At 38.6% G+C, this 21180-nt stretch overlaps 1 protein-coding gene across 1 annotated transcript in view; it reads left to right on the top strand.

Annotated features, from left to right (window-relative positions):
- Positions 1-21180, top strand: part of PATJ (PATJ crumbs cell polarity complex component) — a gene marked incomplete in the record, with an annotated part of 2990875 nt that overhangs the window by 556783 nt on the left and 2412912 nt on the right. The window contains 1 exon segment of the mRNA XM_044085542.1: positions 5160-5276. Coding sequence (XP_043941477.1) covers positions 5160-5276 — 117 coding nt within the window.

The following is a 21180-nucleotide window of genomic DNA, read 5'->3' on the forward strand; positions in this document are numbered from 1 at the left end:
TGCTGTTTCACCATCAGAGATGCAACATCCCAACATTTGAGCCCTAAGACTAAGAGCATGTTTTTTTCACTTCCAGTAATAGTTAGACTGCCCAGGCTTTCTTCCCCTGTAAGCAATGTTATTTTGGCTTCTCAAAAATAATAAAACAAAAAGATAAACAAAAGCAAATGGTAAAGATTCTCCCTTTGGGCTGTGAATAAAGACATCAATCACTTTTCAAACCCATTTTCTATGATTGTGCAATTTTTGACAATGCTGTATGAGGAAGGAGCTATTTTTTCTACAGTTAAACTCCAACTGGCAGTTATGTCCAACTTTCATACAGGCAGTAGACATTTTTCTCTGGATTCTTCTAAACTATGCAAAGCCTTCATGAAAGGGGTTTTTCCTTTCAAGGCCCCCAATTAAAGATCCCTGTCCACCTTGGGACTTGACAGTTGTGATACAAGGCGTAACACAGAAACCCTTTGAGCCTTCAGATAAATCCGATCTGAAGTTTCTGTCTTTGAAAACAGTTTTCTTGGTAGCCATCACTTTTCCAAAGAGAATATCCAAACTCCAGGCTGTCTTTCAAATCTACATGCATTATTTTTTGTAAGGACAGGGTCTCCTTACGGACTAATCCCTCTTTTTTACCTAAAGGGGCTTCTGAGAATAACATTAACCAATCCATTCATTTACCAGTCTTTCCAAATTTTACCAGCAAAGGAGAATACATGTTACACCTCCTGGATGTGCAGAGAGTTATGTTTTTATCTTCCTACGACAAAAAATTTCTGAAAATCAGACCAGCTTTTTGTTTTCTTTTCTTCAAAAAGGCTGAGTTATCCACTATCCAAATTCACTCTAGCTAAATGAATAACAGATTTTATTCCTAGATTATTCTCAGAGGTATGATATTACCCGAGCCTCCCAAGGCTTGTTCAACCAGATTGCCACATCATCTGCTTTTTGGTCCAGAACATCTGTTGACGACATTTATGCTGCAGCTACATGATCCAATACTCGTACTTTTGTTTTTATTACAAATTGGATATTACTTCTTGGTTCAGTGGTGCTCCACACTATCCTTCCATGAGGGCCACCCAAGAGCACTGCTGGTAGAGACTCTGTCCCATATGTTGAGGAGGAGTGAAATGGACAACATTAGATTTAAAAGTTATGGTCTCACCATAACTAGGCATCTGTGTTGTCCATTTTCATTTTTCCTCAACTTTCCTCCCATCCGTCCCCCATCCAAGACTCTTGGAAAGACCTATTGGACTATATTGGCAGCTACAGTCCCAGCTTTGAGCCCTGTCTTTCTTTTTCATCTCCTGTTTTACTTCTACTATGGGGATTGGGCAGCAATTTCAGTCTGAGGCTTTGGGGATACAGCATAGCATCATGGGTATGGGGAGGAGCTCGAGAACTGGATATTATGTCTGAAATTTGTGACCCAGTCAAATCTGAGGATTGGATCCAAACCCATACTTTGAGGAAGAAAATAAAATGGAAAACACAGATGTCTGGTTATGGTAAAAACATAACTTTTAATTTACTGAGAATGTCTGGCTGGGTCATGCAAGACCCCTTTTCATTGGAGCCCACAGGAGAAAAGCTCCAAAAACAAATTTACTGAGAGGAAGACATACAGAGGTTATAGCAGACATTTTGTGAGTTCAGCCAATGTGTCCCAAGATGACCACAGTGGAGGAATTACTGCAGTCCTCAGTGGCTTTACCCAAAGAGGCGGTCATAGCCAGGTTGATGGCTAACTTCAAGGATAGTGTCTCTGTTACAACAGCTGACTGGGGGAGGACCTAGAGATATATCTTATCACCTATGAGCAGCATGCTCAGCAGCAGTGATGGGAATGAGCTGACTGGACCAGGATGTCATCATCTCAGTTAATAACTGAAACAGTGAGGCCTTTCATGAACATGGAGGGGTCTGATTACCAGGACTATGAGAAAGTCAAAAAGGGTTTTCTTGCCAAAACTAGTGTTACATCAGCTTGAAAGCTTGGCAATTTCCCACTACAAAACAGTAAGGTCGTAAGTATCTAACTTAAATTTTTAATTCCTTTATGGTTAGATCCAGAGGGTTAGACTGATAAAACAAAGAACAGGAGCAGTAGCAGCTGACAGATTAAAATTTGCCGAACTGCTGTTTTAACAAAGTGAGTGTGTCAGCTTGACTCAAAATACTCTGCACATTTTATTGCTCTGTTTGAAACCGTGTATCATGAATCTATGAACAGATCTGAGATTTCTAGACCCATGCTAAAATATGTGTCAAATGTTAGTAAACAAAAAAGTAAATGCTTTATACATACATTTTTAAATGTGAAAAAAATGTTGCATAGCTAGATGCTATAGCAGGTAATACTTCTGCACATAACCTCTGAAAAGCATGCTACAATTGATGTTAAGCCTGTGGAATGTAATAATTTGTTTGTTAAACTGGACTCTCTTGTTCTACTACAATATCTAGTGCATTGTCTGACTTGATGGCAGAGAACTACAAGACCTAATGGACTCCAGTAGTGTGATAACATTTATAAAATAACAGCTGTAAGGTAAAAACATGTGGCTGGAGTTACCGAAGGGTGACAAGGGTATGCCGTTTGCAGAGATGTAGCTTCATATCCCTTTAACAGCCCAGCATGCAAAACAAGAACCTGTAGAAGGGGGAACATAATACTAAAATGTTGCAGACTACTATAATAGAGTTCGAAATAGCAGACTAAATAGAAGGAAGAGACTTGTATGAGTAGATATTATAGCTTGGATGTACTGCAAAGCAGAAAGCAGGAATGCCATTGCAAACTGAAAATTTTGCAAAACAGAGAGTAGAAGTGATATTACAGCCTGAAAATATTGCAGAGCAGGGAGCAGAAATGACTAAAAAGCTAAATTTCAGTTTTTCTGTCAAACTAAAATAGAAAGATTTAAAAATAGGGAATTCCAAGCATGAACTTTGTATTAAGAGGAGAGAGATGTAAAAATATAGCAATAACGTACGCCTAATTTACCCAACTACGTTTAGGTTTGTCCGTTGGTCTGGTCGGCGAACCAAAAAGCCAACCGCCGTGGTATAATAAGAAATATTTCACTGCAGGGTAATTAAAGAGGAAGAAACAGTACATGGTCAGAGTTCTAAATGCACCTCTGTTAATGAAACCCAGAAACATTAAATAAGGGAAGGTGCTAGGCAATAGTTACCTGTAAATAAACATCAAGTAAGGGAAGGTGCTAGGCAATAGTTACCTGTAAATAATGAGACAAGAAAGGTGCCCTTTGAAAAGGGAGACTAACACGGAAGAGAGGGAGAAATTGAGTGGATAGTGTTCCATCACGCTGAGACCAAGGAATAGCAAACTAGAGAGGAAAAGGAAACTGACAGGGTGGAAGAACCAGGTAAAGGAGAAAGCAGGCAGTGTTTTGTTGGGGGGACAAAATAGCCTTGAACAGAGCCATTGTATTATTTCTGTTGAAAGAGGGAGAAAGAAGTAAAAGGGAAGACAGCATTATGTTATCAGTTTCATAAAGAAAGGGAGCAGGAAAAAGCAAATAAGGAACTGGCATTAAAGATTTCTGCTCTTAATTACCTTTTCTAGAATAAGAGTATGACATTGAGACACCGATGCATTTAGTAGCGGAAGAGATGGTGCCTTCTTATTACTGATAGACTGATCATGAAGAAACTTTAGATTTGGGTGACCGACCCTCAGGTGAGACACATTTTATAAAGGCTGAATTTTATAAAGGCCCAGTAGAAAGTTGGTGCGTTGAGCAGAGCAAGGGAAAATATATCTACAGTTGTAGGAGAAGAAGCTGAACAAGTGATTCCTACTTCTTACCCGTACTTAAAATTACAAAATGAGTTTTTGTACATAGTAAATAAGAACAGAGAGGAAGTACTGCACTATCTGTTAGAGTCCAAATCTTTCAGAAATCTAATGATGAAGTGTGCAGATAGCTTTGTACCTAGAGGGGGAAAGTTTAAGAATGGGTAGGACTAAAGCAAGGGTCTTACCAAGATTTTACTAGCCAGGAATAATGAAAGAAGTTGAGAATATGTGTTCTGGATGCCCTGAAAGCCAGAAGACAGACCAGCATCCAGGTTTTAAACATCCTTTGATTTCATTGCCTATTGAAGAGGCCTGCTGTTTTTACATATGTGTGCAAGTGGTACCTGTGGAGTCACATTTTAATACATTTAGGAGCTTACTTAAATTTAAAAGCATGCTGGAATGGATATCAAGTGCTGAGCTTGTTTTGTGAAGAATTATTTGTGCGCACACACACGTGTGCAGCTACTCACACACAGATTTGTGTTTGAATATATGTATACAGTGCCTCTGTGTGTGTATGTTATTGCACACACACGTATATTGAATGGCAGGTTTGGAATCTAAAAATGATCATGAGGGATTTGTGTGTTCATTAACTTAATTCACTGACTGAGATGTCACACATAACTGCTTGTAAATCCCCTTTGTTCATCTCGAATTGTTTTACAGCCTTTCCATATTGATCTTTCCTCTGTGATTTTCACACCACTGCAATTTTGTTACACAGAGTAATGTAGTAAATTTGTCAGTGGAACATGCCTGCTGACTTTTTTCTGAACAGGTACAGATGAAACACATGTGCTTATCTACATCATTCAGCAAACAGTACTTCCTTTGAAAACTAAATTTGCAGTACATTCGTTCATTCTTCGATAAATTTGTTTAGCCAGTTCAAGATTGTGGGACAGCCTGTCCCACCACTTATTATTTGCAAGGCAGCACATACAGACACACATACATGCACACATATTTATGGTCAGTTTAGAGGCTTTCCATTCAACATGTGGCATTTGTTTGGTGTTTGAGAGGAAACTTTAGTACCCAATGAAAACCATATGTGCACAGGAGTACAATCCAGTCTGTGCACAGAAACCACTCCTAATGAGAACCAGACCAGGGAGCCAAGCATTGTAAGTCAGAAATGCTAACCATTATGGCCACTGTGTCTTCCGAAATTTTAGGCAAAGTAAATGAAATACTGTTTAAATAAATGAAACTAAAATAAGCAGCATTATGTTTAGTGAGTACAGCATTCATGTGTACTTGAGCTTTATCAGCTGTATATTTAAGTTTTACATTTCTTTTAATTTTCTTTTGACAGGTTTACATTTGTTCCTGCAGAACAAGTTGATGTTTACAGAAGTCTAATACTAAATCATTTGGAAACTGATGATACATTATTGGCTGTTCCTTCTGAAGTTCAGCCCAGGTCTTCTAGGTAGGAATTGTTTTTTTCAAGGAAACTGTTAGTTGTCATGGAAATTTATGCTGTACTATATTAGGATACAAAGGGATGACTGACCTTAAACATTTAAGCCATTTATTCTGTTTACTCCAGTATAATTGACTTGTTTTTAATTTTGTCAGCATTCAGGTCTACTGCCTATCGAGGAACATTGTTTCACTTAAATTTGTTATAAATTTTGTCACTTATCCATTTATCAAACTTTGATTTAAACTGATAAAATTTTTTGGTAATCTAATTTTGTTTGGAATTTTATTCCATATTCTTGCTATTACGACACTTATGAACTTCCTCTGATGTTACTGTTAAGTTTTTTTTTACTGAAATTTATTTTGCCATTCCTGTGATTTGATAGTGTGTAGTTACTGATAAGTCACATTTTGATTGTAATAATACATGGCTGTATATATTTTAACCAAAGATTTCCTTTTCCCAAATATGTCTGTAATAAAGAGAATGTAGATCCAACTTTTTACAGCTGTCAGTTTATAGTAAATTTCTAACTGATGGTATTATTTTAGTAAACTTTCTTTGTACAAATCAAACAAATGTCAGCACAAACTCAAAACCAGCAGAACCAGCACTCGGACACCAGCCATAAGTCAAGAAGATTGAATTTATTTCTGGTTAAGTGCTTTCTTCCCTTGGTAGGGACTTCTTCAGAACAATAATACAAGAAAAACGCAGCCCTTAAATACCGGAACATAGATTTGGCTTTGGAAGCCATGTTATTTCAAAAGCAGATTAGTCTGGAGGAATTTGATTATCTAAAAAATGAGCACCCCATGATACCAAATATATTTGGTATACCCAAAATACATAAGGGTTTAACTAGGTTGAAATTTCATCCTATAGTAGATGGACATAGATCTAAGACATGTTATGTTAGTAAGTTCTTGGATAAGAGTATGCAAAAGAGTCTATCACAATTTTCTTATATTACTAAGGACTTGTGGGATTTCCTTGGAAAATTAGGGACTATTGAACTGGTCCCTGGTTTAATTATGGTGACTATTGATGTGACAAATTTGTTTTCAGTTATTCCCCACTTAGAAGGAATACAGTGGTTGGAAAGGCAATTACATAAAACAGGGTTATATGATCAAGATGTCATTAACAAGATTTCTGCACTCATGGACATGGTGTTAGAGAACAACTGCATATGCTTTGAAGGGCAGTACTTTAAACAAATAACTGGAGTAGCAATGGGGGCAGCCTATGCCCCCGATTTTGCTAATTTGATCATGTCTTATTGGGAGCAAGAATATCTACTGCAAAGTGTGCATTGGAGTAAGGTAGTATACTATACAAGATTTTTAGATGACCTGTTTTTGTTATGGAATGGAACTGAAAGCCAGCTCAAGGAGTGTTTGTGTTATATTAACAGCACGGTCAATTTCTTGCAATTTACCTTTGAATACAGTAAAAAGAAGATATCCTATTTAGATGTAGATTTAACCCTCGATAATGGAGCTTGTAAATTATATTCTAAGATTTATCGAAAACTTACCTTCTCAAACTCATATTTAGAGTTTAGCAGTTGGCATCCGGTACACCAGAAAAAGTACATAGTCAAAGGGCAAATGGTTCGAGCAGACAGAATGGTTAGCCGTGAATGTGAGTTTTTAGAAGTGGGTAACATTTGTGATATGTTCTCCAAAAGGGGATACCCAGCAGAATTCCTGGATAAAATAACTAAGGAAGTGGTGGGTAAGCGTAAGGAGGGGGTATATAAACCTATTTTAAGGGATTCTATGGGAGAAGTGGCCAAACAATTAATTGTAGAACAGGATGTTGAGCAACATGAGTTGACTAGAAGGAATAAGTTAGCCTCTGAGAGGTATGAGATGTGTTTTATCACTACATAGAACTTGATGCCAGTACCATTTCACAGGTTATTCTTAAAATTTGGGAAATATTGAACATTGATGCAAATATAGGGCAAAAGCCTGGTAAATACCTCCCTAAAATAGTCTATAGGAAAGATAGGGCTTTGAAAAAATATTTTGAAAATAATATATGGGAAGAGTAATAGATCCACAAATAGACCTGTGGATAATTTCAAGTGTGGAAGGTACAATTATTGCAAATTCATATTTGAAACTAAGGACAGGTTTAAAGTCTAATTTCAATGGTCCTGTAAAGAGTAGTATTTGAATAATAAGTAAGCACATTCAAAAGGGTGTTTTCATTTTCAGGGAGTTATATTTATTTAGAGTTGGATATTTAAGAAAAAAATCCACCTACAAAAAGAAGGCCTTGCATTTTTGTGAGAATCTCATGTTTACATTTTGCTTCAAAATATTGGTCTTTATAAGGCTTGTATTCAGTATGATGACCTTTGCCACCTACTGTCATTAAATTTAAACAAGATAACTGGTTTAGAGGGAGGGAGTGGTTAGTAAGAGAGGTGTAGCAGTAAGGTGCTACCAGCAACTGTGGAAGTGTCAGTAGATACTTGATTTCCTACTTGTCCAAACAGTGTGTGTATTATGGAGTTACTTGTCATGCATTAAAGAACTTTTATCATTTTAATTTTCCATATTTTAATGCAGTTTAGCTAAACACACCTTGTAAATGTCTTTTAAATATGTCATCTCCTTCCATATTCCATTTAGAAATAGTGAAAAGTGAACAAAAAGGACACAATTAAAAAAAGGAAAACAAATAAGCTGAAACACCATATTTTGTACATAGCTATCATATTCTCATTGTAATGCTTCAGAGAAGGTCCTCTTGTTGCAAATAAACTTGTTGCATATAAACTTATGTTATTCCATCACAGACGTTTTGTAACAGAAAATATGCAGTACATGATTTATATAGTCGATATCAGTCAGTTTAGTGGTCATTCTTCCCCTTTTTTCATTACTTTTCAGAACTCTTTTTTTATGCTGATTTTCCATGAGGGGATGTTTCTGCCTCTTACCCACATTCAAATATTAAACATGGCTGCTCTGCTGTGCTCCTTCTGCCCATGATTACCATTTAACGTTCAGTGTTTTTCACTTACATCCAGGTTCTTAAACATCAGTCTTCGTCCTTTCTTATCTTTCAGCCAATATGTAACTATGTCTGCTTTAACTTGAACATTTTATACAGTTCATCAAGAAACTTGAGCCTTAGTTCTTGGCAAGTTTACCCTTTATGCCATTATTCTTTGCCCCTATCCATTGTGAACCTGTATGACCTAAGTTTTCTTCTGCTATGCACTATATATATATATATATATATATATATATATATATATATGTACTTATACATTTACCATATTGTAACTGCTGATTTAATTACACCCAACTCATCTGTTTTTACAAACAAGTATAAGACATGCCTTTTTTTATTAAGCAACCTATTATCCAGTTATCATGAAAAGCTAACTACAAAACTACAACTCTTACTCCAGACTTTGAATCCTAAATATCAGCCATTATCTGCCTTGACTGCAACTTTCCTTTAGACTTTATTAATTGTAAGTTGAGTCTGTCATCTTGTACACTGCGTCAGTGTCACTTTCTTTATCCTTTTGTGTTCCTCTGAATTTCAAACCTTTACTCTGCTAGGAGAATTGTGTCATTTCATCATGTTGTTCAAACCATTTAATCTACTTTCTTCAGTTTATCTAACAAGAACATATCTGCATAGGTCCCAATTCTTAAATGATTCCTTGGTACTCTGTCCCACTTAACATTCTATTTCATTCCTACCTTCTCCTCAACATCCTTGCCATCTTAATCATCTTATTGCTAGGCAGATGGAATCCATGACTTTTCATATATGCCAACTCTTTTTTTTTTTACTTCTATTTGTTTCATGTTTCTACTTCTAGGCATATGTTAAGATAAGATTGTATCACATTCAGCATGATTTTTCTTTTAAGAGTCATGGTATAAGAGGCGAAAGTTCTCTTGTACAATATATTCACTTACATGTTCATGGATTTTGCAATTCATCATTTCAGTTTAAAGACTGCTTATAAAAAATCCATTTAAAGAGAGAGGTGTGTATTACATACTTGAATAAAATAATATGTTAGCCAGTAGCTTGGACAGCTCAGTCATAAAACTGATCAGGTTTGATTCTCTACTTTTTTCTGGTCAATGAACCACGTTGGTTGCTGTCCTGGAGACTGTTGTCCTTTAGAAGTGTCTACCAACCTTCCACTTAGTATCCTGTATTTTTATTGCACTCAACCCTGTGGAAGAGTACCAAAGTTTCAGTCTTCACTTCATCTGGCCTTTTTTATTAGCCAATGATATATTGTAGATTTCCCTTTGCAGGGTGGTGGTCTTTCAACTTACTGATCAAGTTTCTAAGAAATATTGGAGGCAGCACATCAGATTCCTGGGCATTATCATGCCCAAGAGCAGCTAGCAGCGGCTTCTCTCTGAATCTTCTCCTTGTCTATCCTGGTGTTTGGTCACCTTTCCCCACATACTACTGAGCTCCTCTCCCATCTTTGCTAATCCTGACCAATTCTTTTCCCCATACCTTCTTTTTTTTCTGCTGTATACCCAAGAAAGACCTTATATCCCTTCTTGAGGTGTTATCAACTTTACTTAATGCTGCCCACACCAGCTTTATTGTATTTTTGCTTGCTTCCTTGCACTGGGCCTTCTTCACCCCTCCTCCCCCATTTTCTACCCATTGTAGATCTTTTTATCACCTGTTTGCTAGCCTTACATGCCTATGTATTCCTATGTATTCACACTGACCTTCCCTGTTTGTATCTTAATCACACCCTCAGTACTCCAACCCTGATCTATTTCCAGCATTTTCACTTCCTTGATTCACTGCCATTCTTCTAACTTACCTTTGACTGCTTTGCCCAGAACACCACAATCTACTCTTCTAAAATCCAACAACTTTTTCATTTTTCCCTCCTATTCTAAACCACACAGTGGAATGGTGATATCTGGCTAGAGGATATCCTTGACACCTTCCACACTGTTCAGGACCACATCCAGAATTGTATTTTCTGATACAGGATGGCACCTGTTGGTTGAATGCCTCATGGTCAGACACTTTAGTCAACTCCTGTACCCTTTATATATTGGAATGCGCTTTGCTTAAACGCTTATCCCTGTCTTCCTCCTCTTTCTTCCCCACACCTTCTCTTGCCTTCCAGCTAACGTTAATGTTACAACCATTCAGATATGCTTTTACATCTTAGCAGTAAGCACAGCTGTTCCTTTTGTGCTAAAATGGAGCCTGTCTCCCTTGCATAGATCTGGACTCTGTCTGACAGGTCTCCCTTCACTCCTACCAGTCCTAAGCTTTTTGTTTTCTCCATTTCCATGGTCAGTCATCCCCCCCCCGTGCTGGCTACATGTACAGGTAATGCTTCCGAAAATGCCAGCTCTAATCCCTGGATCTCTTTGCCACAGTACTGCTATCTCAGCTGTTTCCTCTGGAATATCATTGATGCCTAAATGCACCACAAAGTGTGCCCATCCCTCTCCCTTGGCTATCCTTTTTTTCACTTTCTAAATTTTACACAGTTTGATCCCTGAGGCCACTTTCACTGATAGCTAGTTTCTCTTTTTCTCGTAAATCTAGATTCCCGAGCTCCTTAGGTATTGACTATCCAATCATCAAAATCTTTTCTTTCCCATCATTGACTCTCTTCTCCTTATCTATCAGCTTTATGCAACTGTCCATCTTATCTGTAATGTTTCCACCTCAACTTAGAACATTTGCAGTCTTCCTCGGTATCTGTGCTGGTTCCCTTCTTGTGGTGTATTTGAGCATCCATCCTGTGTTATTTCTACAAATCCCTCCAGTGTTCTGTGTGCTTTGCTCTCTGCTTCTTCCTTTCCTATCTGGCTAGTACATACACATATTTAACATACACATATTTCAGGCACAGGCAATAATGCCCTTCTAGCCTCCCAATATATACCAAAACAGTCATCCCCCATAAGTGTTCAAACTGTTCTGAAAACTATCTGAACTAGTGCTTGCTTTAATGTAAGCTGGTAGTGTATTCCATGCATTAGCTACTGTCTCACACAACCAATTATTACATCACTCATTCCTATGTAGTCTTCTACATAGGTCGAATGATAATTCTCTACTACTATTTTGATAATCAATACATTCCCATAGATAGTTGTGTATAAATGCCTTATATGCCTGAATAAGGTCTTCTCTTAAATATCCAAAAAAGCAGCAAATCTTTGTTCCACAACTCAGCATGTTAACCTGGAACCAAAAAAAGTAAAACAGCCACACTGACGAGATGAGATGCACGTGGATAATCAATGATTAAGTGGTTTCATCTGTATACAAGTTGAATCAGACTTCATCCTAATTGGTTAAAAGCAGCACCAAGTGCTTTATTCAAAGCAAGTGAAGTAATCACGACACCTGACCTCTCTTTCTTAAAGATACATGCATATTTAAAAAAGCAGATTGCAAGCAACATCCACAAAATTGTTAAAAAAAAGAGACCCCATAACTTGACAAAGAGAAGAAAATTAACATTGAATGATTTAGTTATCAACAAATCAGTAAGAAAATTGCTACACAAGGGAAGAGGTGTGGTCCTAATGGATCATACTGATTACATCGGCAGAATAGACCTTATATTGGCAGATACCGTTTTTTATTAAAAATTATCCAGAAATGAAATTAACATATCCTACAAGACAGTTGACTGGATGTTGGATGATTTGACTTTATAAAAAATAATAGATATTAAATTGTACAGCTTCTTGAAAGCAACATCACCAATAATTCTAGCCGTCTTTTGGATACCAAAGATGCACAAGAACACAGATAGCCCCTTATTAAGAACTTTTATCTCTGCCTCATGATGGAAGACTGAACCCCTCGCCATGCTTATAGACAATGTTAAAAATCATTTTTCAGTCACAGTGAATCTGTATTAAGAGACTGTTGGTATTTTCTGTAACATATTAAGAAAATAGAATATGATCATGATATTTTGTTGGTTACAGGAGATGTACAAAATCTATTCACAGTGCTATCAAGAGACATAGGTGTGGAATTATTTTCTGAAGCTATTGCTAGTGACAAGAGCTTAACAAACATTGATATTAGACTTATTGAGCAATTTATGCAAGTGTGCACTGGATTACAACTGTTTTTATTTTGAGGGGGAATTCTGTCATCAGCTAAAAGGTGTGGCTCTGTGGGCTGCATCAGCCCCAATATATGCCAGTGTGGTACTATGGCGATTGGAAAGGTCTTAAGTATTTCAGTTACCGTACAAACAGCACATTAAATCATATTTTAAGATTTTTGAATGACATCTTTTTAATGTGGTCAGGGACGAAAAAATTTAGCAGATTTTTTTGCATATTTATATTCTAGCACATCTTTTCTTTAAATTTTGGATACAATACATCCAAGACTAAAATTAATTTGGAAGTAATATTGTATAAAGACATGGAAAACGGGAGATTCCATATCTTGATATATAGAAAACCAACTTATTCCAACACCTTCCTATATTTTTTCTAGTAGGCACTCTGTATGGCAGAAAAGGAACCTAATAAATGGACAAATTATTAGGTTATCAAGGCTAGTGAGTGAAGACCAAGTGTTCTTTGAAGTGCTTCCTAAAGTGAAACAAATGTTTATCACAAGGGATTATCCATATTGACTCTTAGAACAGGTGTATATAGAAATAGTGGCATGTAGAAATAAAGATTTTCCTCTTTTAAGAAACATTGAAGTTAGTCCAAAGACACTAAATCAGAACAGTAATAATTATTTTAACACTTTGGTTATTCCTAGTATGCATAGTGTGTTAAATTCTGTAGCAATGGAAATTATTAGAAAACAAATCTTAGGAACAAGGCCTAGATATGTCTATAAGAGAGGCAAGAATTTGAAAGGGATCTTTGAAAAGAAGAAAACAGACTTTAGTGGTTCCCAATAGTGGGAAAAATGTCAAAAGTGTGGTCCATCTAAATATTGTAAACATATTCATGAAGGTACTTGGCTGTAGATAATTGTCAGCGTTGAAGTGACACCCTGACTCCATATGCAAAAAAGTGGTAAAAAGGATTGTGGATGGATGGATTGATTCATGAAGGCCCTTATGTAATTATAGCCAACCATCCATGGACTATATCCTGCCCTGAAGCATGTAGTTGTAAGAGTAAAGCCATAGTTTATTTAGCAAGCTGCCTGTCTTGCAATGCCTTTTATGTGGGTAAAACAAAGCAGCGTTTGAGGCAAATGATATATCAGAATGATATAAAAAATAAAGTTATTAGTAATTAATTTTATAAGTATTCCAGTCAATGTGACAAGTTTAAAATTTTTTGATTTTTATTATAGATAAAGTTGATATTTCTCTGAGCGGAAGGGGTTGGGAAAACGCATTAGAATTTAAGGAACTAAGGTGGTAGCTACTACTGAATGCAACCCCACCTCCTGGCATTAATGAAGCAGCCTTTATTGCCAGTGTTTTAAGGTTGCCTGCAGCCAAGTTATAAAATAAAAAGCAAGGTGTTTAATTTCAAAAGCCAAGCAGGGTTACCCTGGTTAATGTTTGGTGAGGTAACTTTTTTGAAATATCCTTCATTATATAATTTATCATCACAATTCATTTTAATGTAATTCAAAGGTGCTTTTTTTATGCATACTTCTGTATTTGTATTGTCATTTACACTCATGAGTGACTGTGTGTGTGTGTATGTTTATATATGTATATATATATATATATATATATATATATATATATATATATATATATATGAGTAAAGTAATGTCTTTCGGCTTTTCCCAATTAGGGGTCACCACAGGGGAACTTCGGTCCGCTAAGGATTGGCAGTGGATGTTTACAGTGCCAAGTTGCCAGCCTGACGCCCAACCTTCAAGGAAGGCACATCCATTCACGCACGCACTTACCTGCATGTCTTTAACGTCACTTGACTTGTGCAATCCTGGAGTTGATATATATATATATATAAGTAACAGGGGGTGGAAAGTGCTATGATTTATGTTGTTTAAACTCAGTATATGTATAATATGTGTTTTCAGTGTTTTAAGTTTGTGTTTTGAGTTTTCAGTACTTTGGTCTTCTGTATTATGAAGTTTTCTCATTTTCAGTGTTTTTAGTTTTCAGTTTTATGAAGTGACTCCATATATATATATATATATATATATATATATATATATATATATATATATATATATATACACACACACACACACACACACACACACACACACACACACACACACACACACACACACACGTATTTGGTTAAAGTTTTTCAATATCCATGTATCTTTAAGAAGGAGAGGTCAGCTTTCTGATTATTTGAATTACTTTAATTAGACCACTTGATACTATTTTTAATGGGTTTTGATGAAGTCTAATTCAACTTGCGTACAGACGAAAGCACTTAATCATAATAAAATGTATTTCTTCTTGGATTATCCTAGCACATCTCATCTTGTCAGCGTGGGTGTCTCCTCTTAAATATCTGTATGAAACAGTCGACAAGTTCAGATATTTTAGTCTTTCATAGTAATATAAATATTTGATAACCATTTGAGATGTTGGTTCCTGCTAGAGCAAGTCCTGAAACACAGACATTGAATGGCCAAAAGAATGGACTTGTATAGTATGTCCAGGGTTCCATTTCTTGGAATATTCCTTTTTCTCCAAGGTATGGCAATTTTGGAGTTGGTATATATAAGTGCGGGGAGGGGAGGCTTGCCCCTCCCCTTGCAAAAAGAAGCTTAAAGGCAAAAAACAACTTTTAAGATTTGCTGTTCTCCTGTGTTTTTGGTCTTTTTTGTCTTGCTAGCGTTAAGCATTTTGACATTTCAGTAGGGAGGCTTAATATTCATATCCACGGAGGCCCTTGGTGTATTTCTGCTGTAATCTTTCCAATTCACACATGCATGTTTTCTTATAAATACATGGGTTGCTAACTGGCTTACTGATAGAACCCACACTGTAAACATAGCCGACTCCAAATCCAGCTCCAGACAAGTGGAGTACCTCAGGGTTTAGTCCTGGGACCGCTCTTGTTTGGCATCTACTTCTCTGAAGTACAGGCCAACACTAAGGGACTCTGGATAACAAAGTTTGCAGATGACTGCAAACTGGGAGCCATTATTGAATCCCCAAATGATGTGGATACTCTACAAAAGGGCCTTACAGAAACAGATGCTTGGTGCCAGAGCCATGTGCTCAAGCTCAATGCCAAGAAATGTATAGTTATCCCCTTTGGGAAAAAACATGTATCCGTGAATTACCATATAGGTGGCAGTACACTAAACACCGAAAGTTTGATAAGAGACTTAGGGACACAGATGGACAGTGGTCTCACCTTCAATAACCACATCGCCACAACAGTCAGGAAATCCTTCTATGTGGCACATCTCATCACTAAGGCTTTTCATCCAGAAAAAAGGAGGTCATTGTCCCACTGTACTCATCCCTCATTAGACCCATTATAGAATACAATGCCCCGTTTGGTATGTACCTCTCAAGACATCTGCAACAACTGGAAAGGCCACAGAAATATCTCACTAAAAGAATCACAGGCTTAAAGCAGATGCCCTACACTGACCGCCTTAAAAAACTCCAGCTATACTCTGTCGCATATCTTCTACTCAGATGCGATCTTTGCTTAACATACAAGGCCATGTCAAACCCAGAGCTGTTGGACATGCTACACTTAAAGAAATCCCAATCCATCAGAGCCACACGCTCCAGGAATCTAAACCTTGTCATCACAGTAAACAAAACATGCTGGAGGGATAGGTTCCTGACCCAGAGACTCCCCAGACTCTGGAATAGATTGCCCATACATGTCAAGCAGAGTGCCTCTTTGATCCTCTTCAAAAGGAACCTTGACGATTGGATGGGAGAAAGGAAATTCACCCTGGGGATCACGTCAGTCGCCCTGTTAGACAGGGGTCCAGGGAAGTACATAGTGTGGGAAGAAATAGCCAGGGAATTGTTATGGCTAGGCTTGTATAGGCCCTAGGGCTGATAGGCTAGTACCAACCTATGAAACTATAAGGTTTCCATATTGCTGTTTCATACTCTAGTTTGGGCCTAATGTAACTGTCAAACAAAAATGTCATCATTTCTGATTTCCTGGACTTTATAAATATTTTTTGTATAACCCATACTTTTATAACTCGTGTTAACCACTTGGTTGATATAATTAGAAAAACTAAAAGCTGGATCTAGCCATGTACCTAAGTCTTTAAATGAATCTACAGTTTTTCTCACTCTGTGCTGTATTTAAATATTCACTCTCTAGTCCGTCTCCAAAATCTCATATGCCTACTTTTTGATGTATTTATCAGTATATTATTCTCCTCTGCCAAATGATCAATTTAGTCAGTTTGTTTTGCAGATATGTCCAATCTGTAATGCCCATAATCAGTTTATCCATTTTAAGTAATCTGCGTACAGATTGTACAGCACTTCAGATGAAAATGATAGATGTCCTTCTATTCTCATGTTGCAGTATTCATAACAGTAGGGAGTTGCTGCCTGCAGCGCCACCATCTGGCCAGTATACCAAAGTCTTTGTAACAGGAGGGTACGTGTGACGTCCCTTGCCAGGGCCTTAAACTGACGTGTATAAAAGTGACATCTGCACGTACCCTCATCAGAATTTTTCTGCTGCAGTGAACATTGGATTCCCATTCACCAGTTCCACTGGCAGATTGCGTTTCTTCAGATGACCAAATACATTTTCGTTCAAGACCAGACGACAGATTCTTCGACCGATACAGATAAGTGCCCTGTTGGGTTTTTTCCTTACTTTGATTATAGTCTAGCCTTGCATGTCAGCTAGAAAGAGGAAGTGTGCTTGTGGGAGACAAATTCCTCACAAGGACATGCACGAGAAGTGTGCATTTTGCATAGGTGAGGCCCACGACCATACATCTTGCCCTACTTGTAAATTGTTTGTCCCCAAAACTCTTTGAAACCACTTAGTGGCACTGAAGTTGTATTTAGAGAATCAAAGGCTATGTCACTTAGTGCTCTGTATGGAAGGAGGAGTAGGCCTTCTGATGAGCCGCCGAGGAAAGAGGCCAAGAAATTCAAGCTGGAATCCCAAGCTGTGCCTCAGGCATCCGAGCAGGTTCTAGAGGCACTTGAAAGGCCGAAATCTGCTTAGATGACTGTTGCCAAAGCAGGCTTGGGAACCTTAATGGAAGCTGGGCTGCTGGAAACCATGTGCACGTCTGCTGAGGCAATTCAGCCATCAGAGTCTGATGGCGGAGGGGAACTATGACTCACATAGTCTGAAGCCCCTGCTCCTTCGATTCCTACTAAGCAGACGTCCACTACTATGCTTTCTCTACCAACAACCCCCTTGAAAAGGAAACAAAAAAAGTACAGTTTTGTACCTACCATAAATGTAGATGTTCGAAGATCCACATTGCTGCAGTCCTTACATATGGGTAGTCCGCTGTCCTCGGTCGGCCCGAATACCAAAAGATAGGCTGGTCGGTCATGGGCGATCTGACATCAGGGTATAAAAGCGCATGATTTCTTGCCCCAGATGTCAGAAGGCCCTAAAAAGAAAGGCCACAGCCCAAAAACAGGATACCTCCCAAAAACATGCCCAACAACAACCATCACCCAAACCATATAACACTGTCAAACTACAGAGGGAAGGAGGGACTGAAATTGGACTGCAGCAATGTGGATCTTCATACATCTACACTTATGGTAGGGACAAAACTGTACTTTGTACTTCCTCTCATATTGCTGCAGTCCATACATATGGGTAGAATCCCAAAGCAGAGGTAAAGGGAGGATGGCAAAATCATAAAGCATTAGGGGCTGCTAAAATGCCCTGTAATATTGCAGTGGCAAATCCAGCCCTAGACTTAGAATAAAGAGGAAGGTGGTAATGCTTGGGAAAACAATGTACTGAACTCCATGTGACTGCTTCCAAAATATCTTTTGTGCTACCCTTAGAAGGCAGTAGAAGTGGCAGTAGCTCTAGTGGAATGAGGTCTGATTCCAGCGGAATCTCCTTACCATGATGGGAATAACAGAAAGAAATACAAAACCCAATCCATTTAGAAATAGTTTGTTTTGAAACAGGTTTTCCCTGAGAACTCAAAGCAAAAGAAACAAACAACTGCTGAGACTGCCTGAACCCCTTGGTTCTGCTCAAATAATAACGTAACTGCCTGTGAATATCCAAAGTATGCAAAATCTTCTCCCCTTTATTTTGGGGGTTTGCATAAAAAGTAGGCAAATGAATAGTTTGGTTCAAGGCCACACTAGAAACCACTTTAGGCATAAAGGAAGGATTAGTACGCAAAGATACCCTATCCTTATGAAAAATCAGGAAAGGTTCCACTGCCATAAGGACCCTTTTTGCAGAGGTAATGGCCAACAAAAAAGCAGTCTTCCATGATAAATACTTTAACTCGGCAGTAGCTGCAGGCTCAAAAGGTTGTAGAGTAAGCTTTTCCAACACAAAATTGAGATCCCAAGCAGGAGTAGGAGCTCTACGTGGGGGTCTTATGTTCTTTGCCCCGCTAAGAAATTGCTTAAACAAAGGATGTGAAAATAAAGGAGGGTCACAGTCATAGTGAGCAGAAATGGCTGCAGCATGAACCTTTATCGAGGAGAAAGACAAACCCTTGTCCAATAACTCAGTAAGATATTGAAGAGAAACACTTAAATCAGGCTTGTAAACATCAAAGTCCTTCACTTTGCTCCAAAGAAAAAATCTCCTCCATTTATCAGCATAAACCTTCCTTGTACTAGGCCTTCTGGCCTCCAAAATAACATTCAAAACTTGTTGTGGAAGCTGAGACCCTCCCGGGTCTAAAACAGAATATGCCAGGCTGTGAGATGCAGAGACTGAATCTTGACATTGAGGAAGTGATTGCCCTCCTGAGACAAAAGATGCGGAATCAAAGGCAGAGGCCATGGAGGCTCCAAACTCCTCAGTAGTGGATACCAGTGCTGTCGAGGCCAATCCGTGCTATCAGAATCATGGATGGCTTGTCTATTCTGGCCTTCAGGAGTACCTTGGGAATGAGAGGCAGAGGTGGAAAGGCATAGACATGAAGATTGCTCCAACTGAATGATAGAGCATCCACCTTCCAAGCTGTGGGATGAAACATTTTTGTGCAAAACTTTGGCAACTGGTAATTTAGTGGAGAAGCGAACAGATCTATGTCTGGAGTCCCCCATAACACTGTCAACTTTTGAAACACATGAGGATCCAATTTCCACTCGTGAGGATCCACAATTTGTCTGCTCAACACATCCGCTAAGGAGTTCTGTGCTCCTGGTAGAAACCTTGCCTGAAGATTGAGGTGTAAACTGAGAGCAGTCTCCCACAAAATCATCGCTTGCCTGCAAAGAGGGTACGAATGGGTTCCCCCTTGCTTGTTGATGTACCACATGACAGTAGTGTTGTCTGTTTGAATCAATACCTGTCCTGGGTGAAGTAAATCCTTGAAAGCCATCAATGCAAATTGGACTGCTAACATCTCCTTCAAGTTGATATGCAAATGTTGAAGTCTGACAGGCCACGTCTTGCACCCATTTTCCATTGAGGTGTGCTCCCAAGCCTTGTCCGAGGCATCTGTCGTTAAAATCTGACTCTGGTCGGGTCACAGAGAGCCTTGTTTAGGTGACATTCCTGAGCCCACCACAAAAATTCTTTCTGATTGCAAGGTATTATCCGAATGACAGTGTCTAGATCTTGGCAGTGCTGTGTTTTTGATACCATTGAAGCTTCCTCATATGCAGTTTGGTATTGGGAAGCACTAGAATACAAGATGAGGCTTGAAGGACTGTCCTTGCAGTCAGCCTGGACTGTAGAGACATTTGATGGAAATAGAGAAAGGCTGCTTTGTTTGTCCGGGGTCAAAAAGGCCATCTGGGAAGCTGTATTCAGTCTCACACCCAGAAAGCACATGTCCTGAGGGACTAGACTGGACTTTGTTTCGTTCACAGAATACCCTAGGCATCTTAACACTACCATCACATACTGTAGATGATGCAGAAGTTCATCTTTGTGTTGTGCAATAATCAGGCAATCGTCCAAATAAAGATAAATCTGTATTCCTCTTAACCTGAAAAAGGCTATCACTGGAGCCAGAACCTTTGTGAACACTCTGGGCAGTAGATAAGCCATAGGGCAATGCAGAGAACTGATAATGTAAATTTCCAGCCCAGCACTTGGTACCTCCTGCAACTGGGCCTGATAGGAACATGAAAATAAGCCTCTTTGAGATCCAGAGTTACCATCCAGTGATCTTTTCCCAACAGAGGTAAAAGCTGTTGTAATGTCAGCATTTTGAACTTTGGAATGTCCAGATAAGTGTTGAGGATAGATAAATCCAAAATTGGTCTCCACGTGTTCCCTTTCTTTGGCACTAGAAACAGGCGAGAATAAAACCCTAGTCCCACTTCTGACAGAGGAACTGGCTGTATAGCTCCTATTTGAAGAAGTAAAGAAATCTGCTTGTGAGCCTCTATCCTTTGCCGAGGAGGAACATCTGGCATGCCTTTGAAAGGAGGTAATGTATGGAAATAGAACTTGTAGCCTCGGTTTATAATGTCCAATACCCATTTGTCCTGGGTGACTAAAAGCCAGTTTTGCTTGAAGAGTGCTAACTATCCTCCCAAAGGAGCTGCCAGGGAAGAAGAATCTGGCAGCTGAAAATGCAGGTCATTGGGCCTGTTTACGAAAGGACTGGCCCCTGCCCTCACCTGCAGATTGTGCAGGTGAACTCCAAGTTCTAGGCCTGAATGTACTTTGAGCTCTGCCCCTGCCACATCTAGATCTACCCCTAGACTGAGAATCAGAAGAAGGGTAGGTCCACCCCTTAGTAGGCCAATTTCTACTAAACTTTGGAGGTTGCACCTGCAAAAATC

This window comes from Protopterus annectens, chromosome 10.part0 (genome assembly GCF_019279795.1).
Source record: "Protopterus annectens isolate FY-2018-M chromosome 10.part0, PAN1.0, whole genome shotgun sequence".
Lineage (NCBI taxonomy): Eukaryota > Metazoa > Chordata > Ceratodontiformes > Protopteridae > Protopterus > Protopterus annectens.